The 25,968-nt window shown below is 37.9% G+C and overlaps 1 protein-coding gene and 1 long non-coding RNA gene across 7 annotated transcripts in view; one reads left to right on the forward strand and one right to left on the reverse strand.

The window, feature by feature from the left end:
• ZNF382 (zinc finger protein 382) overlaps positions 1 to 2,877 on the reverse strand; it is a 29,671-nt gene extending 26,794 nt beyond the window's left edge. For 2 of the 6 annotated variants that reach the window (XM_088028458.1, XM_088028455.1), the window contains exons 1-2: positions 2,779 to 2,877; positions 549 to 622 (exon numbers count right to left, since the gene is read on the reverse strand). In XM_088028458.1, coding sequence (XP_087884584.1) covers positions 549 to 557 — 9 coding nt within the window. In that variant the 5' untranslated portion in view covers positions 558 to 622; positions 2,779 to 2,877. The other 4 variants (XM_088028460.1, XM_088028457.1, XM_088028459.1 and 1 more) reach the window with 2 other exon arrangements.
• The window catches only part of LOC148163200 (uncharacterized), a 43,449-nt gene continuing 20,134 nt past the window's right edge, over positions 2,654 to 25,968 (forward strand). Inside the window, exon 1 of the long non-coding RNA XR_015769380.1 lies at positions 2,654 to 3,026. This is a non-coding gene — a long non-coding RNA (uncharacterized LOC148163200). The remainder of the gene's footprint in view (positions 3,027 to 25,968) is intronic.

Raw genomic sequence — 25,968 nt, forward strand, 5'->3', positions numbered from 1 at the left:
CCCATTGTATCATTGCCAAAACCTAGGTGAGTGGAGATGATCAAAGTTTTTCCATGTCTGCTCCTTGACTCCTCACAACTTAGATCTCAAATCAGTGTCTAGACAAGATAGATTCATTAAAGATGGATAGATTCAGTAAAGTAACATATTCCCTTTTTAATCAAAATAGTACATTTCTGTTCCAGCAGTACTTTTGTGAGAAGACTAAGAAAGGAGATGATGAATAATATACCAAGTCAGTATGTAAACATTGGCTACAACTAGAATGTACACATGGGAAAGGCTTATGTTCATCTGGTTGGAATAAGAAAAACTGGGAACAGGTCTGCAACTAGGTAGGGAAGGTGAGGAACGTAGGATGCAAAATTTAGGGATGCACAACCCCACAAGCACTCCTTACATTTTGCACTTGGGCCACTTGCTTGCCCTACTGGAGACCAGTTTCATGGAAGCAAATGCCAACATCCCGGAAATTTAAGGATAGGGAAGCAAATGTTTGTATCACCTGAAAACAACTTATTTCAGAAGGAGAGGAAACATCATCTCACCTGAGGCATGGCTTTGAGATTTGCAAGAGATGAACCTTCTCTTTTGAGCCTTTCTTTTGGAAAAGGGAAGAATCCTGAGAAGGCAGAGATGGGAGGATACAAAGAGCCATGTGAAACCATATTTCACTTAGATCTCCCAGAATAATTCAGTTAAATCTGCATCAATTTTCACTGTTTCAGCACTTGCCCACTCTGTGTACGCACGCACACATATCCAGGCTGGAGATTAGTGGGGAAAAGGGCAATTCCTGCTCCCTCACCACCAGAAACCTAGTCTCTTCATGAATTAGAATGGATCTGGGCAATCTGTCATTGCTGGAGAGAGAGAGGGAACATTGTGCTTTTCCCTCTGCAGCTCTACCTTCCATTTCCCATGGAAGACAGGTTTGTCATGTATTTCCAAATAGTTCTTCATGGACTTTCTACCAATTTACACTGTTAGTGTCAGCACAGAATACCTCCCCACACCCTGATGAATGCAGTTGATAATAAATTTTTAATCTCTGCCTGTCAGATATATATTATAGTTCTAGCTTACACATTTCTTATTATGAGAGAATAAGCTCCTTTTATTTCTTTTCTATGATGGCATCTTATGTCTATTTTTCTCATGTTTTAATTTCCTAATTGATGTTATCTTCCTTTTTTATTTAGTAAATGAACCTTTTATTTTAAATTGCAAATAATTTTTCTTAGTTGCTCATATGCATATTAAAGTGTTTTTACCTTGTGAAGTTTTTTTGTTGTGTTTTCTTGTTTAGCAATACTACATATTATGTAATCTGTATTTTTTTCAATTAATGTGAAATGTGATCTCTATCATATATTTCATATCTCTATATGCTTGAGAATCCCTGAACTTTAAGTTCTTCTACTTAATCTTTATTGATTCACCTGTATCACACTAATAAGCATAATTATTGAAAATTAACTTATTTATTATTAATTTACTAATAGCTAATTTAAGGATTAACTATTGAACAACACTTTTTAGTAGTACAGGTATGGAACTAGAAAAGAAATTGATCCTTCCACTCTGTAGGCCTCCTGAAGAGAAGATGATACAATGCTATGTGAAGTTTAAAGTTTTGACTGCTACAGTGAATGTTTTAATTAGCAAACTATTTTAACTATTAAAATGAGACTGACCTTGTAATTAAAAGTATACCAAATACTTTTTAATCTTGGAATGCCTGAAGAAGCTATTGACCCTACCACTGATTTCATCCAGAAGCAGGAAACTTCACTCATATATCAGTGTTGAAAGTACTAGTTATGAGCAAAGATTGTTTTTTACTGCTTGCTATTCACGGAACACTATTAATTTCAACACATTGGTTTTAGTTCACATTGTGTTTCCCTGTAATGAATCTTACCATCTGGGGAATGAAATCTTACCTCTTCCTTTCCAATACTTATACCCCTATTTGCTAAATTGCTACTGAGGTACAATTTTGGAGATAGGCTTAATGACCACTCTTCAGATAATCAAATCTTAAATACCCAACTAGACAGTGGTCATGCAGAGTTTCTCAATCACAAAGCCATCACAAATAATAACAGTAGGTTACAAACATATGCACGGTTACATTCAACCAAACTTACTTCAGAAAACCACCATCTCACAGTACCCATATGTCATTCTACATGCACATTGCATAATTCCAGGCAAAGTCACAAAATCACTTTCGCTTCTCCTTAGGCACCTATAGTATCAAGCAGGACTCCCACCTACTCTAAAATTAGATACATAAGGAGGAAACCCGAGGCAGCAACACAACTCTGTCCACTTTTCACACACATTCGGTCCCAACATCTCACAGAGTAGCAGGCACCCAAAACGCAGCAGGTTGGGCACAGGAGGCCGCCTCAATTCGGTACACATACACACACACACATACACAGCGCCCGCTGTTTGAGGCCCCGCTCCCTGCGATGGAGCTTCCTCGGGGTCAAAACAGACAAACCCCTCCCCGCGCGGAGCTCGCTTCAGGTCAAACTCGATTGTCACCCTCAGGGTCACGCCCACGGACCACGCCCGAGGCCCCGCTCGCACAGATCCGAGTGTCTGGTTACCGTGGGCTCGGTTCCGGTTCCCTCCTCAGAATTACCAGGCCCGCTTGAACTCCCTGTTTCCTCCTCCCTGGCCTCCCGACCGGGACCGGCTCCCTAGTCTGCCCTCTCGGTCCGAGCTCCAGGTTCCCGCCTCCTCCGAGTCCCTAGGACCTACCAACCTCACCCCCGGCCAGGGATCAGTCGTCTGCGCCTGCGCACTCCCGCGTGGGCCGGAGCTCCCAGGAGTCCACGGGGCGGCGCGTTAGTAACCCAGCTGCTCGAGCTACCGACTCTTGGGACTGTTTGTGTCAACGTCCGCGCTTTTCCAGAGGAGTCTACGTTTCTCACAGGCCCGGGGGGAGCTAGTGAATCTCAGCCTCGTGTTCATTTTCCGCTAGGCTTGAGGTCACCGTTTTCCGTATGGTGAGTTGAAGGGACCGGGGTCTGGGTGCGGGAGGAGCTCACCGCGGGAGGTCCGGAGTTTCCCAGGCGCGTAATGAGCAGGTGGGGCAGGAGCGTCAGGCCTGTGTGGAGAAGGTGAGTGTGTGCGTGTTTGTGTGCGCGATTGTGTGGCTGCGTCGGTGTGGGATGTGATCATGAGCGTGTATGCGTGTGTCAGAGTGTGTATGTGTGCGCGCGCGCGCACGGTGGGGAGGCCCTGAGTGGTGCACATTAGGCTCCCGGGACTGTGTGGGGGCGGAGCCTTTTTTATGACCATGGTCAGCTGTGACTGTGAGTTGTGTTGTGCTGTGATCGAGTGATTCCATGACAGCTCTATTGTGACCAACCGGAGGCTAATCAGAATTGGCTTAGTGTAGCTTTTTTATTTTTAGGTAAGGTAGAGCTTCATTTTTGCAGTTCTGGTGCTGAGGAATCCGTGGACAAGATCCCCGTGTAATTCATTCTGTGCTTGTGAGAGACTTCGAGGCCCTAGTTAACCACAGGTGCCCCCTGTTCTAAAGGATGGCCTTTGCTGCCTTCATGCCTTCATCAGTGCACCCTGTATGTATTGTCCAGCCTAGTGCTTAACGTATAGAAGGAATAGAGTACATTAAGTATAGCCCATTCTTGACCCAATTTAAGTTCCACTTGGAATTTTTTGTACTGGGTTTTCTTTCACTGTCTCTGTCATTTCATCCTATAACCACATTGCACAGAAATGCTACTTGCACAAAAATGGCTGTCAAAGGGAAGTTGAACATTTGAGACCTAGAATGAAGGTTACAATTAAAAAAGCAGAGCCCTGTGTTTACTGTGGCGATTTTAAAGCTGGAATTGCCCCCAAGGCAGGGTCCTGGGAAGACGTGATACTGAGGCACCAAGAGTAGGATTACTTCCTTTGAATCTTCCCCTTGGCAGCTCTGTGGGGTCAGACTGCATATTGCAGATCCACAGCAGTTTTACAGCTCTGTTAACAGAAAACTGCTGTGAACATAGAAACAGATTCCAGTCCCAGGCTTCAGTGAACCTTAGTTTTCCTTATGATACAAGGAAGAGTCAACAGTATTCCAGTCTTTCTCAGACTTCCATTAGTGTGTGTTTAATACATATCATGGGGGCTTGCTAGTGATGAGGAAGTGTGTTTTTGTTTAGCCTGTCTGGGCTCCAGGAAAGGCCTGCTATGTTGTGCTTCCGTTTTGCTTCCAATTTTTGCTATATTCCAAAAGAAGAGCAATGAGAGAACATTGTTATAGTTCACATCTCAAAGACAAGCTAGAAGTCATTTTGAGCTTTCTCTTTGTTTTATGAAATTTCAGTTTTGTTTTTCAGGATATAGAATAACTTGATCTGAAATGCCCTGCCAAATAGTGGCTTATACATTTATCTGGTGTCTAGGCCTTCTCTTCCCAGTTAATGATGGTACCATGAGGTTGGATCTCTTTTCCCAGTTCCTCATCAAATGCTCTTCCTACAGTTAATTTTCATATAGCCACTTGCCAACACCTCCCCTATATGCTTTTTTTCTTTAAATTTTTTATTGTTATGTTAATCACCATACATTACATCATTAGTTTATGATGTAGTGATCCATGATTCATTGTTTGTGCGTAACACCTAGTGCTCCACGCAGAACGTGCCCTCTTTAATACCCATCACCAGGCTAACCCATCCCCCCACCCCCCTCCCCTCTAGAACCCTCAGTTTGTTTTTCAGAGTCCATCGTCTCTCATGGTTCGTCTCCCCCTCCGATTTACCCCCTTCATTCTTCCTCTCCTGCTATCTTCTTTTTTTTTCTTAACATATATTGCATTATTTGTTTCAGAGGTACAGATCTTTGATTCAACAGTCTTGCACAATTCACAGTGCTCACCGTAGCACATACCCTCCCCAATGTCTATCACCCAGCCACCCCATCCCTCCCACCCCACCCCCACTCCAGCAACCCTCAGTTTGTTTCCTGAGATTAAGAATTCCTCATATCCTTTGTATGCTTTTTGTCCTGAGCATTCTTGTGATGCAGAAACAGTCTTTTTTCACTTTACACAGTGATTTGTTAAGGAAGAGACCAATGTTTAGGTAGAATTATATTTGGTACTTTAGATATTCTTCAGACACATGAGTGGAAAAATGGCAAGGTGGATAGTTTGATTGATTTCAGTGGACTATATATAATGGTCTCTGAGTCTTGAGCAGGGGTCAGCAGACTTTGACCCAGCAGGCCAAATCCAGCTTGTGCCCTATTTTTTTTTTTTTTTTGGCCTGTGAACTGAGACTGGTTTTTAACATTTTTCAATAATTAAAAACATATCAAAAGGAGAGCCATGGGGCACCCGGGTGGCTCAGTTGTTAGTCTGCCTTCAGCTCGGGTCATGATCTCAGGGTCCTGGGATCGAGCCCTGCATCGGGCTCCCTGCTCCGCTGGAGGCCTGCTTCTCCCTCTCCCACTCCCCCTACTTGTGTTCCCTCTCTCACTGTGTCTCTCTCTGTCAAATAAATAAATAAAATATTTTTTTTAAAAAAAGGAGAGCCATATTTTGACATGTGAAAATTATATGAATTTCAAATTTCAATGTCTACAAATAAAGTTTTGAATTTGGTCAATTAAAAAGTTTGTGGAAATTTGTTATCTCTCTCGTTAAATAAGTACTACATAATATCCTTGATTTTGCCTTTAGACCCACAAAGCCTAGCATTTTTACTATCTGGTCCTTTACAGAAGTTACTGACCCCTAATCTAACTTAAAATCTTAGTTTTGCCATTTAGTATTTGTGAGTTTGGATAATATGTTCAATATCTTTCTATTCCATAATTTGTAAAATGCCAATAATAGTATGAATTTCAAAGGGTTTTATGAGGATTAGGAGAGTTAATATTAATAGGGCACTAGAACAGTGACTGACAATAATAAGTGCTTAAGTTAAAAACATGTTATGTGGATAATCTAAGTCCACATTCATAGATAAGGAGCAATGAAAATGAGAAGTTAATTGTAACAGGCACTTGTAAGTGAGAAAATGGGCCATATGCCCAGATGATCTAAAACAAGAATTCGGGGCACCTGGGTGGCTCAGTCAGTTAAGCGTCTGCCTTTGGCTCAGGTCATGATCCCAGGGTCCTGGGATCAAGCCCCACATTGGGCTCTCTGCTCAGTGAGGAGCCTGCTTCTCCCTCTGCCTGCTGCTCTGCCTACTTGTGCTCTCTCTCTCTCTCTCTCTGTCAAATAAATAAATAAAATCTTAAAAAAAAAAACAACAGGAATCCTTCACCTTAAATGAATTGGCCTTAGAATTGTATATCCGATTATTGCATATTTATTTTATTAATACACATTTTTCTTGGGAGAAATTCTATAATTTTATGATACTATCAAAGGTATACATGACCCAAACAAGTTTTGAACCACTAACTTAGTTATAATAACTTATACTTGGAGGGACGCCTGGGTGACTCAGTCGTTAAGCATCTGCCTTTGGCTCAGTCATGATCCCAAGATCCTGGGATCGAGCCCCGCATTGGGCTCCCTGCTCAGCGGGAAGCCTGCTTCTCCCTCTCACACTCCCCTTGCTTGTGTTCCCTCTCTTGCTGTCTCTCTCTCTCTCTGTCAAATAAATAAATAAATAATAATTAAAAAAAACCTTATACTTGGAAGTTGAGTTTAGGAGGAGTTTGTCTAAAAATAATTTCCTGTATTATGTTAATATTGTTAATCACATTACATCCAAATTAATATTATAGAGATATTCTGATATAAAAAATAAAAAATGTAATGCTATGCAGTATTCATGTTTATGAACAAAACTACTCAAGAAATTGCTAAATTATTTAAAGTTTAATACAGGCATTTTGTAGCAATTTTTCAAGGATTATATCCAATAGGATACATTAACCGGACATTCAGTGGCAAAAGGCAATGATAAAGCCACATTTATTAAGCCTCTTCAATGGACTAAACAGTTTACTTTGAAAATGTCACCTGAGTTGTGCTCATTCACAGGGGAATCGTAACACGGAAAGTGTCTCATATTGATGAAATAAAGTAAAAGAGGGCACAAGACTTGGTAGGTTTATTAAGTCACACTGATTTTAGTGGCTGTTACCAGTTATTTTGCCAGCCTGTTTGCTCACAGTTTTCATAATAAGAAGATAGCCCATCCTACAATTCTTTTTAGAAAAATGCTTTAAATGGAAATTGTTCTATATTCCTGATGATGAAATTAACATAGTCTTCTTGAAAAAATTATTAATCCAAGTTGAACTTATAAAATAGAATGTTAAAAGTACTCATAATTTTAGGGTCCTGGCTGGCTCAGCCAGAAGAGCATGTGACTATTGATCTCAGGGTTGTGAGTTTGAGCCCCACATTGGGTGTATAGATTACTAAAAAATAAATAAGCTTTAAAAAAAGTACTCAGAAATAGTCACTAACATTTTGGTGTACATTCTTCTAAACTTTTCCTTGTGCGTATGTTTATGATTTTGTGTTTCTAGAAAAATTTACAAGAATTAATCATTAAAATAAGACCTCTTAGATTGAAGAAGGAATACAATCCAATCACTGGTTTTGTTACACCTCCATGTCTGTAGTGTCAAATGACAAAACTAAAACAATTTAGTGATGAGTTTGATGTTTTTTATTCAAAGGAAAACAATCCATGGATTGGGGGAGTACTGTGCCTCACACGCAATGGAACACTTTTCCGGAGGGATTTTGGGCAAGAGAGAGTTTTCTAGAATGTTAGAAGAGGCAACACAGAAATGGTGTGATTGACTGAGAGGTCAGGGATTTCCTTAAAAGACTTCTAGGTCCTATATTTTAGGGTAAGGTGAGCTAGCTAAAGCTGAGATGACGGATTATGATTGGTATATGTTAGGTTTTCTTGACTGGTGTTTCCTTTAAGTGCAGACTGACTAAAGTTTAGATTTGTGATGTGGGCCAGGCCACTAGTGTGGCCTCCATTTTGAGGGTTTTGATATACAAATTAACCTTATCAGTTGGTATAAGAAGGAAGGGACAATGATGCCTAACTCATTTGACAAACCTTTTGACTATTTGTACCTTTTGGAATTAAATAGATATCAATTTATGAATAATTCCAGGAGAACAAATTATCAAGTAAGGGTACCCAGAATTTTTTTCTTTCTTTCCTTTCTCTTTTTCTTTCTTTCTTTCTTTCTTTCTTTCTTTCTTTCTTTCTTTCTTTCTTTCTTTCTTTCTTTCTTTCTTTCTTTCTTTTTTCTTTCTTTCTCTCTTTCTCTTTCTTTCTTTCTTTCTTTCTTTCTTTCTTTCTTTCTTTCTCTCTCTCTCTCTCTCTCTCTCTCTCTCTCTCTCTCTCTCTCTCTCTCTCTTCCTTCCTTCCTTCCCTACAGATCTAGATAACTTTCACAGGACAGCACTAATATCTCAAGAGCAACTGTCTTAGGAGTCACCATTTTATAAATTATGCTGACAAGTTTGGGTTTATAATTTCAGATAACAGAATTATATGTTAGTAGTTATAAATATACATAAAAGTCTGGGTTAGGGGACAAGACTGAATTTTTGTTAATAATTTCACTTTGTTACCTAAGTGGGTCAGATTTTCTGAGCTAGTTTTATGAGACAGTGGTGACTCTGTAGCTGCCATCGCCTTTTTTTTCTGAAAATCTTTGTGGTAATGTTGTTAGTGAAGGACTATATTTTCGAGCGGTGCTTTGTAATATAGTAGCATTAAGGAAGAGGAGCCTAAGAAGCTCAAATTTCACTCTCAAAAAATGGTAAGAACTGAAGAGAATTTCCTTTAATAGTAGTGGATTATAGGACATGAAATAGTTTCTTCATCATCAATAAAAAATAGATAATATTATGTTTGTTTGTTTTCAGTTAATCCTGACAACTTGCTGAGGTGCCAGGTACTATTGTTTTTCTCATTTTATAAGGAAATCTAGGCAGAGCAGATAAAGTACTTACTAAGGCACACAGTAACTTTCAGAGCTAAGATTGACGAAGGTTTAACCACAGAGCTTGTTCTTATTTATGACTGTATATAACCTCTCAATTTCTTAACCTGCCTTTCTTACTCATTAATTCATTACAAATGACTTTCTTCAACATTTAATATGAATTAAGAAAATAATTTTTAAAAACTAATATAGTTATAATAGCTACCGATAATTTATTTCACTTTTTCCCTACCTTGAGATATTTATAGTTACTAAAATTACTCTGTGATGAATATCCTTGAGATAAATCTTTGTCTACTTTTATATCTAGTTCCTGCTCACAGAGCTTATTCTAGTACTTGAGGGGACACCACTAAAAAGAGTTAATTTGCTTATGCTTAAACAAAGAAGATCAAATATATGTGAGAATAAATGTAGACTGTGATAAAGGCTTTAAAGAAGCACACGTTGGGAATTTATACGTAAGAGACATTCTGATGACAGCGTTCTCAGGTTATGACCAAATTGTACTGATGACATAAGAGCTTTGTGGAGGTAAATATGTTTTATTCAAGAAGAATTATGCCTTACAATTTTTTTAAGATTTTATTTATTTATTTGAGAGAGCATGAGTGGGGTTGGGGGGAGGGGCAGGGAGAGAGGGAGAAGCAGACTCCCCAGGACCCTACAATCATGACCTGAGCTGAAGGCAGACACTTAAGCTACTGAGCCACCAGGTGCCCCATGCCTTACATTTTTAGTAAGCTTAAATGTGAAGTGTGACTAATAGGACAAGATTAAATAGGTATTTGGCAGGTATCAGAGCTAAAAGGAATGAATTAGAAGCAAATTAAACCCATATATCAGAGAGACATGAAAGCAGCATTTAGAACATCATAAATACCTGAGACTTCTCTTACCAACTTTTAACTATTCTTTTCTAGGCAAAACTCCAACTTCCTTGTTCATATGTAAAAGTCAAAGTGTTAAATTAGGTTTTGGGATCTAAATGAAACAAAAGCCATTCTGACTTGGTACCTATTTGTCCTGAGCACTTTCTCAAAGTTCAAGGGAAGACTCTTTAAGACTACTTTTTAATAGTGGTGATGTATCAGTATTACTATCTTTTTGAAAAATAGCTTCCTTTTTACTGAATTTTATTTTATTTAAAGATTTATTTATTTGATAGAGAAAGCATGTGCCCGTGTGAGAGGAGGGGGGAGAAGCAGAGGGAGAGGGAGAGAGAATCTTCTGAGCAGACTCCCTGCTGAACACGGAGCCTGAAGCAGAGCTCATCTCATGACCCTGAGATCATGACCTGAGCTTAACCAACTGAACCACCCAAGTAACCCCCCTTTTACAGAATTTTACAATGCATATTTATATTAATACATGGCTGCTGTTAAATTAAGTAGCCTTAAATAGAAAATCGTAGAGAACACAGAGGAGCAATGCTACATAAGACTGCATAACTGTCCAGACATTTTTCTTTTTCTATATGTTTATGTTACATATTTACAAGCAAAATGACATTGCATATATGCACTTTATTTTTTTACTATAGAACATGTTTTGAACATTTTTATATTTTCCCCTAATTTATTAGATATAATTGATCATATTTTTAATTATAAATATTTTTTATAACTTTGTATTTAATGAATACCTTAGTAGTCAAGAATTGTCAATAATATAATTTATTTTAAACCAGTCAGCTATTGCTAAAGCTGAATCTTACCTGGGCAATTTCTTCTACTTGATGTGTATGTAGCTCCTGTGTCTTGACCAACTCTACTTCCCCTTCCAGTACCCTCTTGGGAATATTTGTCTGTGTCATTTCAAGTGTACAATATGTTCAGGAATGTGGCATTGGTTTCTACTGGGTGGAATGCAGATGGCAGCAACCTGCATAGATGTATTTATTCAGGGGAATAATGTAGGAACTGGAGAGTTTACCCTGTCAACTGGGTCTCACCCAATAAAAATATCTTCTCTGTGCACCTCCCCATTTAAAATCTCTTTGGAATTTCACATTAAGTAAAATCATTTTTTTCATCATCTTTGTGGATTTATTCATGTTGTTGCATGTAACAGGCACCTTTGTTTTTGCTCTGTATTCCATTATAGGATGTGGCACAGATTATTTATCTGTTCTTCTGTTACTGGAAATTTGGGTTGTTTCTAATTTTTTCTTTAGAGATACTGCTGCTACGAACATTATTGTATGTGTACTTTGTGGACATAAGCATTCATTTTTGCCATGGAGATCCACAGGGATAGGATTACTGGGTTATATAATATATCTATGTTTAGTTTTATAGACACTGCTGAACAGATTTCCAGTGTGTCATGTTTTCACAAACACTGCATGAGAGTTCTAGTTGTACTAAGTTAAGCATAATATTGCAGTCTTTATGCTAATCACTAAAAGAATAATGTATGACAGTATAAATTAGTGGGGAAAACTGAAATAATAAAATTATTTGATTAATACAGCAGAAGGTAAGAATGGTGGAATAAAAGAACAAATAAACAGAGGGGGACACATAAAAGCTAATGTTGATGTACTCAACATTAGTAGTGATTTAATCTAATTAAGGTGGACTAAATACTCTAATAAAAAGAAAGCTGTTGTCAGACTGAATGTAAAGAAAATCAACCACACTATATGATTTTAGCAGCTGACACACTTTAAGTATAATGACAGAAAAGTTGAAAATAGAAATATGAAAGATAATAATGCAAATACTAACTAAAGGAAAGTTGGTGTCTCTACATTAGAAGACTTGAAGGCAAAAAATATTATGAGAGATAACAGGGAGACATTTCATAATGATGAATGTTTAAATCTAAAAAGAAGTAATACAAATTTCACAAAATCACAAATTGTAAATACCTAATACAAATCAAAGATTAACAAAAGTAAAAGTATAAATTACGGACAATTACCTGTTGAAGATCACAGTTATTGTTGAAGATTTTAGCATACATTTCAATAACTTAGAACAAGGAGACTAAAAATTATTAATGATCGAGGTTAGCAAATGACCTAATTGACATATATAAAATAGTATATCCAACAACTGGAGAGTACATTTACAGGCACCCCCACTTACTGAAATTGCAAATTGCTGACTTCTTTACCTTTTCTGTTCTGTTGAATGGAGAGACTAAAATTACAGAGCATTGATGAGAATTACATGGTTAGATTTACAAAGTATCTATCACATAGAGTTCTCAGGAAATATTCTTTTTTTTTTTTTCCCACGCTGCAAGGGTCATGAATTTACTTTTCTGGAGAAAAGTAAAAGTGCTGAATGATGTTACTGAAGGAATCCAGTGTAGTTGATTGGGACTACGTAGGAAGTGCTGGGCGCCTGGGTGCCTCAGTCGGTTAAGCATCTGCCTTCAGTTCAGGTCATAATCCTGGCATCCTGGGATCGAGTCCTGCATCGGGCTCCCTGCTACTCAGGGAGCCTGCTTCTGCCTCTCTCTCTGTCTCTTATGAATAAATAAATAAAACTTAAAAAAAAAAAGTGGGAAAGTGCTGAACTAGAGGATTCTCGGACTGGTGCTAGGGGCAGGCTGGGTTCCAAGTGGGCCAATGCTGTTTTGCAACAGCATTATTTTCTGCTTTTGTGTGTGAGATGATCAGGTATGCCTAATTTTTCCATAACAAACCATCCCAAAACTTAGTGGCTGAGCCTTAGAACAATGATAAATAACATTTTATTTTATTTTATATTTTTTAAAGATTTTATTTATTTGAGATAGAATGAGAGAGAGAGAGCGCACATGAGAGGGGGAAGGGTCAGAGGGAGAAGCTGCGGGACTCGATCCAGGGACTCCAGGATCATGACCTGAGCTGAAGGCAGTCACTTAACCAACTGAGCCACCCAGGCGTCCCAATAACATTTATTTTATTGAATGTTCAGAACATGAATCTGTTCGTTGGGCAGAGCTTTGTGGGTATGGCTAGTCTCTGCTCTATTTGACTTCACCTGTGGTGGCTTGAAGGTTTAGAGCTGGAATCATCTGAAGGCTTGCTCACTTACAGTTGATGCTCGCAGTCAGATGGAACCTCGGACTGTTGTTAGAATATCTAGCTGTGGCCTTTCTGTGTAGCTGGTTGGATGCCTCACAGCTAAATGGCTGGGTTTGAGTGAGCATCTTGAGAGAGTAGGAAGCTCTTTTGCCTTTCCTAACCTAGCCATGGAAGGTACACAATACCATTTCCACTGTCTTCTGTCCATCAAGAGAAGCACAAAGGCCTGCTCTGATTCAAGAGGAAGAGAAATAAACTCCATTTCTTCATGAACAAGCGGCAAAGTTCTGGAAGAACATGTGGCACCTGAAATGTTATGGGCCTTCCTGGAATTTACAATATGTGATAGTCCTTGAGGCCACAGAGGAGGTTTTGGTGTGGATGCTGTCATCCTTTTGCAGCCCTGAAAAATAGAATAGAGGGAGGAATATCTGTTCAAGATGTGCTCAATCTCAGGTCTAGGCCAGCATTAGTAGAGTGGAAGATGGGCCAGAAACTACCTGCTGAAGTGTCAGATACTACTTTCAGACAGGAGGACCTCTGCTTGGTTTCTATGCCTGTCTATTGGATTCCTTGTGTATAGAAAGTCTGGATCTTTCCAGAATCTCTTTTCCCTATCTCATTTTGCATGTGTGTTCATAAGCTATTATTTGCAGGCAGAAAGACATAAGAAAAGCTCACATTAATGTACATCATTTTGGGAGCTGAGAGGTACATCTGGTTTCATAGCCAATTTTTCCCAGTTCTTGTCTTTGTGTGCTCTGTGTTTCTCCAAGAGGGGTCCCTGAAGAGTACTGACAAGTTTTTAAGCATTTTTTGAAAAGATTTTATTTATTTGAGAGAGAGAGAATGAGAGAGAGAGAGAGAGCACAAGAGGGAGGAGGGTCAGAGGGAGAAGCAGACTCCCTGCTGAGCAGGGAGCCTGATGTGGGACTCGATTCCGGGACTCCAGGATCATAACCTGAGCCAAAGGCAGTCGCTTAACCAACTGAGCCACCCAGGCGCCCAAGTTTTTAAGCATTTTTAACCATGGCTTTAATAAGCCTCTTTCTCTCTAGTTCTTGAACATTAGTTCATGTGATACATTAGATCATGTGAACATTTTCATATTCTGAAATGTCCTATATAACAGAAATCTATCAAAGAAGCTGTCCCCAGTTCTTCCCATATAGGTTAAAGATGATGCCAAAAAACCTAACGTCCTCCTGAAGGGTTCCTCTATTCTCCCATTAATATGTAGCATCTCCTATAAATTCGCCCTTCTTTCAAGGAAGTAAAATTAAATCCTCGAGGAAGATGTATTTGGCCATGCAAAGAATGGTGAAGAGATGATTAGGAGAAGTTGGTCTCGGTGCACCTGGGTGGTGCAGTCGGTTAACCATCTGACTCAGTTTTAGCTCAGGTCATGATCTCAGGGTCATGAGATCGAGCCCTGCGTCTCCCTCTGCCCCCCCTGCTCATGCTCTCTCTCTCAACTAAATAAATAAATCTTAAAAAAGAGAGAGAGAGAGAAGTTGGTCTCATTTGATTACTCATGGAAAAACTTAGAAATTCTTTGCATTTTCTAGGAAAATATAAGATTGGTACTTGACTGATCTCACTGTTAGTGTGTGTTGAGATTCCATGTTTTATAAGGCTTTTAGGATTGAATAGGAGTAAGACTGGGACCTGCATACAGAATTAGTCATGGAAAGATGAATACCAAAAGGAGGATATATTGTGTACTTGAAAAGGTTTTGCTGGTTTAGCATGATTATCTATGTGATTTCTGCATTTTGTATCCTCTAGCCCAGAATCAAAGAAATTATTCAGTGAGAGATGGTGGATCATCCAGATTTAAAATCAAAACTATAGACTCCCATCAGTAGCAAAGATATTAGAGATTTTTTATCCTGACCTACGCATAGTAGTATAAAAGAATAATTAAGGATGATATATATCTACAAGGTGGACTGTATTGTAGCCAATACAACAATTTGCTAAATAATTTGGTATGAGAAAAGGTAGTGCTTAGGATATATTTTAAAATAATGGTCTTATACTCAAACCCAAACAGGGTAGGAAATAATAATGTGAAATATGAAACAAAACAATGACAACTAGGAAAAATATAGTATGTGACCTAAGGATGAACCCAAGGTTTCAAGAAATTTTTTAATTTAATGTGAACTCTATTATCTAAGCTAGAGATTTAATACTATATTACAAAAGAAATTCTACGAATTACATTTTCATAGGCTGTAATGGAAAAAAAGATGTAAGAATTCACATTTATTGATAATTTATGAGATAGGTGTATGGCATGCAGTTTGCTTATATTCACTATTTCACTTAATTGGTAAACTGTGATCATTTTCTTCATTTCTAGCCATGTTTCTGGACATATTTGAATAATTGAGGAATCACATAATACATAGGAACTTTTGGAGTGCCTGGGTAGCTCAGTCGGTTGAGCATCTGACTCTTGATTTTGGCTCAGGTTATGACCTCAGGGTCATGAGATTGAGCCCCACATCAGGCTCCATGCTCAGTGGGGAGTCTGCTTGAAATTCTCTCTCCTTCTCCCTCTCCCTCTGCCCCTCCCAGCTCATGCATGCATGTGCTCTCTCTAAAAATAAATAAATCTTTTAAAAAACACATAGGAATTTTTGTCTAAAACAACTAGTTTCTTAAAAATATGTAGAGAATCTGTTTCTGAAACACTAATTTCTGTAACTCCTCTTACCATAGATTTCCAGCCGCAGCCTATTTGCTCGCTATGTAATAGCGCCCTTCTTGGATATCAAACCTTTACCTACTTACTTTCTATTTTGAAGACATTTTTTAAATTTCACCAGTAATACTTGGGTTTGTACTTTTAGGGTTGGGTAACATTCAGGATTGTGGCCTTAGACTTCTCTTGAGAGAAGTGAGAATATCTGGGTTCTGCTCAAGAGGGAGTTGTACTAGGATGTGATGATGGAGAACAGCAGCTTGGTCTCACCAGCTAAGCTATCTGCTTCAAATAATTCAGAATATGCTCTCTGGAATAACAAGGTTATCTTTTAAGAAGCTAGGTGAATTTTTGGGGCGCCTGGGTGGCTCAGTCGTTAAGCGTCTGCCTTCGGCTCAGGTCATGATCCCAGGGTCCTGGGATCGAGCCCCGCATTGGGCTCCCTGCTCCATGGGAAGCCTGCTTCTCCCTCTCCCACTCCCCTTGCTTGTGTTCCCTTTCTCACTGTGTCTCTTTCTGTCAAATAAATAAAATCTTAAAAAAAAAAAAGCTAGGTGAATTTTTTTTACCGTGTTTTCAAAGGAATGGGTTAAGCTTTGTGTTGGAGGTAACACCTCCTTTATTTTTTTTATGATTTTTTTTTTTATTATATGTTAGTCACCATACAGTACATCATTAGTTTTTGATGTAGTGTTCCATGATTCATTGTTTGCATATAACACCCAGTGCTCCATGGAATACATGCCCTCCTTAATACCCATCACCAGGCTCACCCACTCCTCACCCCCCCGCCAAAACCCTCAGTTTGATTCCTGGAGTCCATAGTCTCTCATGGTTCATCTCCCCCTCTGATTCCCCCCCTTCATTTTTTCCCTTCCTTCTCCTAATGTCCTCCATGCTATTCTTTATGTTCCACAAATAAGTGAAACCATATAATTGTCTTTCTCTGTTTGACTTATTTCACTTAGCATAATCTCCTCCAGTTCCATCCATGTTGATGCAAATGTTGGGTATTCATCCTTTCTGAAGGCTGAGTAATATTCCTTTGTATATATGGACCACATCTTCTTTATCCATTAGTCTGTTGAAGGCATCTTGGCTCCTTTCACAGTTTGGCTATTGTGGACGTCGCTGCTATGAATATTGGGGTGCATATGGCCCTTCTTTTCACTACATGTGTATCTTTGGGGGTAAATACCCAGTAGTGCAATTGCTGGGTTATAAGGTAGCTCTATTTTTAACTTTTTGAGGAACCTCCACACTGTTTTCCAAAGTGGCTGTACCATCTTGCATTCCCACCAACAGTGTAAGAGAGTTCCCCTTTGTCCACAACCTCTCCAACATTTGTTGTTTCTTGTCAATTTTTGCCATTCTGACTGGTTTAAGGTGGTATCTCAGTAGAGTTTTGATTTGAATTTCCCTGATGGCTAATGATGTTGAACATTTTTTCATGTGTCTATTAGCCATTTGTATGTCTTGAGAAGTGTCTGTTCATGTCTTCTGCCCATTTTTTGACTTGATTATTTGTTTTTTGGGTGTTGAGTTTGAGTTCTTTATAGATCTTGGATACCAGCCCTTTATCTATAGCATCATTTGCAAATATCTTCTTCCATTCCGTGGGTTACCTCTTTGTTTTGTTGACTGTTTCCTTTGCTGTGCAGAAGCTTTTTATCTTGACGAAGTCCCAAAAACTCATTTTCGCTTTTGTTTCCATTGCCTTTAGAGACATGTTTTGAAAGAATTTGCTGTGGCCAATGTCAAAAAGGCTACTGCCCATGTTCTCCTCAGGATTTTGATGGATTCCTTTCTCACATTGAGGTCTTTCATCCATTTAGAGTTTATCTTTGTGTATGGTGTAAGAGAATGGTCGAGTTTCATTCTTCTATATATAGCTGTCCAATTTTCCCAGCACCATTTGTTGAAGAGACTGTCTTTCTTTAAATAATTTTATTTATTTGAGAGAAAGAGAGAGCATGAGCAGGGTGAGGGGCAGAGGGAGAAGCAGACTCCCCACCGAGCAGGGCACCCGATGCAGGGCTCAATTCTGGAACTCTGGGATAATGACCTGAGCTGAAGGCAGGCGCCCAACCAACTGAGCTACCCAGCCGCCCCTGAAGAGACTGTCTTTTTTCCATTGGATATTTTTTCCTGCTTTGTCGAAGATTAGTTGACCAGAGTTGAGGGTCCCTATCTGGGCTCTCTATTCTGTTCCATTGATCTATGTGTCTGTTTTTGTGCCAGTACCATGCTGTCTTGGTGATCACAGCTTTGTAATATAGCTTGAAATCAGGCAGCATGATGGGAACATTCCTCAATTTCATAAAAACCATCTATGAAAAGCCCACAGCAAGTATCATTCTCAATGGGGAAAAGCTGAGAGCCTTTCTCTTAAGATCAGGAACATGACAAGGATGCCCACTTTGACCACTGTTGTTCAATATAGTACTGGAAGTCCTAGCAACAGCAATCAGACAACAAAAAGAAATAAAAGGTATTCAAATTGGCAAAGAAGAAGTCAAACTCTCTCTCTTCACAGATGACATGATACTTTATGTGGAAAACCCAAAAGACTCAACCCCCAAGTTACTAGAACTCATACAGCAATTCAGTAATGTGGCAGGATACAAAATCAATGCACAGAAATCAGTTGCTTTCCTATACACTAATAACATAACTGTAGAAAGAGAAATTAGGGAATTGATTCCATTTAAAATAGCACCAAAAACCTTATGATACCTTGGAATAAACCTAACCAAAGAGGTAAAAAATCTATACTCTAGAAACTACAGAATACTTAATGAAGGAAATTGAAGAAGACACAAAAAGATGGAAAAACATTCCATGTTCATGGATCGGAAGAATAAACATTGTTAAAATGTCTATGCTGCCCAGAGCAATCTATACTTTCAACACATCCCAATCAAAATACCAATGGCATTTTTCAAAGTGCTGGAACAAACAATCCTAAAATTTGTATGGAACCAGAAAAGACCCCAAATCGCCAAGGAAATGTTGAAAAAGATAATACCTCCTTTAAATACTTTCACCATTCTTCATGATATTCTGAGCTTTCTTAGGCCCATTATATAATTTCTACCTTCCTTCATTCTTAGGGAGCTAGATGTTAATTGTGAGGCAACTAAGGCATACCCATTGTCAAATAAACCAAGTGTTATATTGTGTTTGAACTCCAAATTGGTAATGTTATTTTCCGACCCACCTTTAAAGAGAACAGCTAGATGAAAAAAATCCTCATTTGTGTAGATTATCAGAATAGTCTCTACATGGTAATGGATTGAAACAAAGTAATTTATTTAAAAATAAAGTGAACATATTCATTTCCAGGGGTAAAAATTGTTTTATACCTACTCTGTCATTGGAAGTTACAATCCATGAACTTTGCATTTATCAACATTTAGCATTCTAGAAAAGACCTGTGAATGTTTCAAAAAGCTCCATTTTTCCTCTTAGCAATTAGCAAACAAATATATAATAATCATAGCTAACACAGTTCTCTTTATACTTAACTTTACACTGTATTGCCACTTAAGACGAAGAGCCAGTCTGGGGTTAAATAAAGTAAGACCTTTTTTTACCCTCTCATCTCCCAGTTCTTTGTGATTCTTTGGTCACTGTAAAGTAACCCTCAAGTTCTTTCAAACCCATGATTTATTTCATTTTTGCGTATAGGTCATCAAGAATTAGTTAAAAACAAATTTTATAGAATTTGTTTTTTTTTAATATTTATTTATTTGTCAGAGGGAGAGAAAGAGCGAGCACAAGCCAGGGGGACTGGCAGGCAGAGGGAGAAGCAGGCTCCCTGCTGAGCAAGAAACCCAATGGAGGACTCAATCCCAGGATCATGACCCGAGCCAGAGGCAGCTGCTTGACTGAGCCACACAGGCGTCCCTAGAATTTTTCTTTTATGTATTTATTTATCATTTCTTATTCACTTCTTATGCATCATTGTGGCTACCTTATTGAAGCAGGGGAAGAAGGCTGGGAGGGTTGGCAAGAAGACAGAGCTCAGTTGAGTGAGAGCTGATCAGGCAGGGAACTTTAATTACATCTCTTATGCTGTTTTTTTTAAACTTTTCAATTGTTTGCTGCTAGTATATCAAATTAGTTAATTATTTTATAATAACTTTGTATCCAGAAATTTTGCTAAATTTGCTTATAAGTGCTAGTTCCTGTTTTATGGATTCTTTAGGATTTTGTAAGCAAACAATTGCCATGTATAAATAAAGTTTTTCTTCTTAGCCAGTGTTTATAACCTTCATTTATCTTCATTGCCTCGTAATTGCTAGGACTTCCACTAGAGCGTTGAGTAAAGGCAGTGAGAGTAGACATCGTTGCCTTTTTTTTTTTTAAGATTTTATTTATTTGTGCGAGAGAGAGCACAAGTAGGCAGAGTGACAGGCAGAGGGAGAAGCAGGCTCCCCGCTGAGCGGGACCCTGGGATCACGACCTGAGCCGAAGGCAGATGCTTAACAGACTAAGCCACCCAGGTGTCCTGACATTGTTGCTTTTTTGGATCATAGAAAGATAGTGTTTCAATATTTCATTACACATATCTGGAGGATTTTCATAGGTGCTCTATCAAATTTGGCAAGTCCTCTTCTATTCTTAGCTTGCTGAGAATTTTTATCATGAAGGGATATTATGTTTTGTAAGATAATTTTTCTGAATCTAAGTGATATGTCTTTTCTCCTTTATTTCACTAATATGATAAATAAAATTTATTGGCTCTTGAATGTTAAATCAACCTTGTATTAGTGGGTCATGTTTTATTTCCTTATATATATTTCCATATTAAATTTGTGTGAAGTAGAAAAATATATATTGGTCTCTACCCCCCCCCCACCCCCAGTTCCTGGTATAGAGCTTCTAAAACTCTTGTAATTTCCTAAGTGATAAGAATACTGGGAGAATCTTTTGTTCTTAGTATTTGGTCTTTGACCCTGGTTTCTGAGACAGAGTTTCTAAATTCCTTGGAATTTCCTGGGTAATAGCAATGTCTTTTGTTCCAAGAAGGCAACTTCTGGTCATCCCCTGGATGGGGGGTGGTCACTGGAAATATCAAGCCATGATTAGAAGTTTGGAATTTTCACCTCACCCCTCCATGGGAAGGGGAGAAAGACTAGAGATCGAGTTAATGATTGATCATGCACTTGATGAAGCCTCATAACAATCCCCAAAGTACAGGGTTTGGAGAGCATCTAGGTTGGCGAACACATCCATGTACTGGGAGGGTGGTGCACCTCAGCAACATGGGGATAGAAACTCTTTGTCTCAGGACCCTTCTAGACTTTGCCCTATGTTACTCCTCATCTAGCTATTCATTAGTATCCTTTACAATATCCTTTATTTTATAATAAATTGGTAAACATAATTGTTTCCCTGAGTTCTGTGAGCTGTTCTAGCAAATGCTCAAACCCAAGGAGGGGATCATGGGAACCCAGATTTATGGCTGTTCAGTCAAAAGTACAGGCAATATCCTGGGACTTATGAATGGCATCTGAAAGTGTGGGGGAGGATAGTCTTGTGGGACTGAGCCCTTAAACTATGGGGTCTGATGCTACCTCCAGGTAGATAGCATCAGAATTGAGTTAAATTGTAGAATACCCAACTGGTGTTAGAGAATTGCTTGGTGGAGTGAAAACTCCCAAACATTTGGTGACCAGAAGTGAAATGAAGTGTCATAGTAGTGTAAGAGTAAAGGAGTAGTAGCTCAAGAGGAGTGTTTTTCCTACCCAATTTCTTTCTTTCTTTTTTTTTTTAAATATAAACTCTAAGCCCAATGTGGGGCTTGAACTCATGACCCCAAGATTAAGAGTCACATGCTCCAGTGTCTGAGCCAGCTAGGTGCCCCTCTTTTAAAAAAAAAATTCCATTGTAATTAACATACATTGTTGTATTAATTTCAGGTATACAATATAGTGATTCAGCAATTCTGTACATTACTCAGTTCATCAAAATTAAGTGTACTCTTTTTTTTTTTAAGATACTAGGTTGTTGGTTTTTTTTTTTTAAGATTTTATTTATTTAGGGGCACTTGGGTAGCTCAGTCGTTAAGTGTCTGCCTTCCGCTCAGGTCCTGCTGTCGGTCCTGGGATCGAGCCCCGCATCAGGCTCCCTGCTCAGCGGGAAGCCTGCTTCTCCCTCTCCCACTCCCCCTGCTTGTGTTCCCTCTCTCACTGTGTCTCTCTCTCTCACATAAATAAATAAAATAAAAAATCTTAAAAAAAGATTTTATTTATGTGACAGAGAGAGAAAGAACGAGAGAGAGAGAGCACAAGCAAGGGGAGCAGCAGGCAGTGGGAGAGGGAGAAATAGGCTCCCTGCTGGATCCCCAGACCCTGGGATCGTGACCTGAGCCCAGGGCAGATGCTTAACCCACTGAGCCACCCAAGTGCCCCACAGTTAAGTATACTCTTAATCCCCTTCATCTCTTTCACCTATTCCCCACCCACCTCCCCTCTGGTAACCATCAGTTCTCTGTATTTAAGAGTCTGTTATTTTATTTGTCTCTCTTTTTCTTTGTTTTGTTTCTTAAATTCCACATATGAGTGAAATCATATAGTATTTGTCTTTCTCTGACTAACTCATTTCACTTAGTATTATACCCTCTAGATCCATCCATGTTGCAAATGGTAAGATTTCATTCTTTTTGATGGCTGAGTAAAATTCCATTGTATATATACACCACCTCTTCATCCATTCATCTATCTGTCGACACTTGGGTGGCTTCCCTATCTTGGCTATTGGTAAATAATGCTGCAAGAGCCATAGGGATGCCTATATCTTTTCAAATTAGTGTTTTCATATTCTTTGTATAAATACCCAGTATTGGAATTACTGGATCACAATAATTCTATTTCTAATTTTTTGAAGTACCTTCATACCTTTTTTCACAGTGGCTGCATCAATATGCATTCCAGCAGGGCAGGAGGGTTCCTTTGTCTCCACATCTTTGCTAACAGTTGTTTCTTGTGTTTTTGATTTTAGCTGTTCTGACAGTTGTGAGGTAATATCACATTGTGATTCTGATTTTGATTTTTTTTTTTAGGTGTTGAGTTGTATCAGTTCTTTATGTATTTTGGATACTAACCCTTTATCAGATATGTCATTTGCAAATATCTTCTATTTAGTAGGTTGTCTTTAATTTTGTTGATTATTTGCTTTGCAGAAGTTTTTTTTATTTTGATGTAGTCCCAATAGTTTATTTTTCTTTTATTTCCCTTGCCTCACGAGACATATCTAGAAAAATGTTGCAATGGCAGTGCCAGAGAAATTACTACCTGTGCTCTCTTCTAGGATTTTTATGGTTTCAGCCTCATACTTAGGTGTTTAATCCATTTTGAGTTTATTTTTGTGTATGGTGTAAGAAAGTGGTTCAGTTTCATTCCTTTGCATATAGCTGACCAGATTTCCCAAAACCATTTGTTGAAGAGACTTTTTCCCCATTGCATATTGCTAATATTTTCTTAAGAAATTTTCATGAAGTTTTTGGTACATCATTTTCTTGTAATATCTTTGTCAGGTGTTGGTATTGTAGTACTGGCCTCTTAAAACAAGATGTGAACTGTCTACTCCTTTTCTATTTCCTGGAAAAGTTTGTAAAATTGGTATTATTTCTTCCTTAAATGTCTGGTGGAATCCTGTAGTAAAATCAGCTGGGCCTGGAGTTTGTTTTTGGTAACAAATTCAATTTCTTCAAAGGTATTGGGCTATTCAGATATTAGAATTTCATCTTGTATCTTTTTTTATAGTAAATTGTGTTTTTCAAGAATTTTGTCCATTTCATCTGTGTTGTCAAATTTGTGGGAATGAAGTGGCTTTTAGACTTCTAATATTTATATGTTCCTTAGTGATGAGCTCTCTTTAATTCCTGATATTGGTGATTTGTCCTTATTGTTTTTCATTTTTGATAAATTTAGCCAGGGTTTAATCAATTTGTTGCTCTTTCCAAAGAAATCATTCTGGTTTGGCTACTTGTATATTTATTTTATTTCACTTATTTTTTCTCTGATTTCCTTCTAGTTACTGAGAGTTTACTTTGCTTTCTACCTTTTTAAAGTGGAACCTCTAGTTACTGACATTAGACCTTTCTTCTCATATAACATTTAGAGCTAGAAGTTCCCTACATTAACTCCATTCCACAAATTTGTATGTGTTGCATTTTTATCAATCACTTAAAAATATTTTATTGCCCTTTTGATTTCTTCTCTAACCCAGGCATTATATAGAAGTGTGTTATTTAATTTACAAATATTTGTGGATTTTTCTACATAGTTAATTGTTACCGATTCCCAGCTTGGTCCCATTTGATCAGAGAATACATGGTATATGATTTTGATCCTTAAAAATTCATTGATACTTTTTGTATGGCCCAATAGTCTACCTTGGTGAATATGCCATGTGCACTTGAAAGGTATGTATTTGATGGTCGTCAGGTGAATTATTGTCAAATATTAATTAGTCCAAGTTGGTTGATAGTTCATGTCATTTATATCTTCACTAATATTTTTCTTTTTTTTCAATTGCTGAGAGATGGATATTAAAATCATGTTTGAGACTATGGTAATGCTGAAGTGAGTAAAGCCCCTGGGGTACAAAATTTAGGGTCATGCAAGTGCAGTGTTGTTTGCTGCTGTTTTTAGGTACACACACATATCTGATAATTATGTCTTCCTAATGTATAGACTCTTCTGTCATGAAATGTCCCTTTATCACTGGTTCTAGCTTATCTGAAATTAATATAGTCACTATATCAACATACATTATAAACCCCACATCACACTCTTAAAATTTTTGCTTTTAATAGTCATATGTAGTTTAAAGAAATTAAGATAATAAAAAGAGTTAGTACATTTATCCAAAGAGTTGCCATTTATGCTCTCTTCCTGCAGATCCTGCTTTCCCACTGGTAGCATTTTGTTTTAGCCAGAAGAGCTTCTTTTTATCATTTCTTGTAATGCAGTTCTGTTGGTGACAAATTCTGTTAGTTTTATTTTAAAAAAGATCTTTATTTTGCATTCATTCTTGAATACATTTTCCTCTGGATATAGAATTCTGTTTTGTTAAAATTTAAACAGTTCTTAAAATTGTTTAGTGTGCACTGACACCTCTAATTCCAATCCAGCTTAACAGGATTTAGTTTAGACCTCTTCCTTTACATATTTGTATCTCTCTAACTGTGAGAAACATGGTTCCAGATAGCCTTGATTTATTTATTACTTACAGCACTACATGTAAGACACTGAGTTTTCTTCTGAATAACTCTATCTTTTCACATAAGATCTGATATATAGTGTTCTAATTATTTTTTATGAGTTTTAAAATTTTAGCTTGTATTTCCTCTTTGATTCAAGAAAAAGTAGAGTTCAGATGTGAAATTAGACCTTTTGCTAGATATATATGTGAAAATTCATGGATGGTTTTTTAGACCGTATCATAGATGGTAATTAGTACTTTATCAGAATAGATAATGTATAATATATGATAGACTCTTAAAGATGGAAAAACACAATGAATTAGGATGAAAGCAGTTTGATTCCTTCATTCTGTAGTTCAGTTTTCCTTCTTGTAATCTGTGTGGTCTTAGTTTTGTATTCCATGAATATATATAACCGTTACCCATTAATCTAATGGCTTTACAGTTGAAAGTCCTTATCCAAACAAAACATGTTTTTCTAATTCTTTGAGTCTGTCTACATTTATTAGTTTCATCAACTAGAGGCATTTAGTGACAATGAAATATATTCTCAGTTCCACGGGGAAATTCAGAAAGAATGCTTGATATACTGACTTTTACTTATGTTTTCCAAGTAATTAGCTTTCTTAAATGATATATGGTATTTTCTGGTCGTCTTTTTAAAAAAATCTTACTATGGGGGTGCCTGGGTGGCACAGTTGGCTGAACATCGGACTCTTGGTTTTGGCTCAGGTTGTGATCTCATGGTCGTGAGCTCAGCGTGGTGTCTGCTTGAGATTCTCTCTCTCCCTCTGCCCCTCTGGCTCATGCGCTCTTTCTCTCTCTAAAATAAATAAGTAAATCTTATAAAAAAGAATAATAAATAAAAATCTTATTATGAATTCTTTGCTGTATTGAAGAGCAATATATTTTATTCTACCATGTTCTTTTGTTAATTATTTTTAAAATTAACACAGTAAAATTGGCCTTTTTTTGTAGTTATAGAAATTTTAACACATGTATATATTCATGTAACTACACCACAATCCA

This window comes from Eumetopias jubatus, unplaced genomic scaffold (assembly GCF_037043125.1).
Source record: "Eumetopias jubatus isolate StellerSeaLion01/CBP00866 unplaced genomic scaffold, mEumJub1_p1.0 scaffold_10, whole genome shotgun sequence".
Classification (NCBI taxonomy): Eukaryota; Metazoa; Chordata; class Mammalia; order Carnivora; family Otariidae; genus Eumetopias; species Eumetopias jubatus.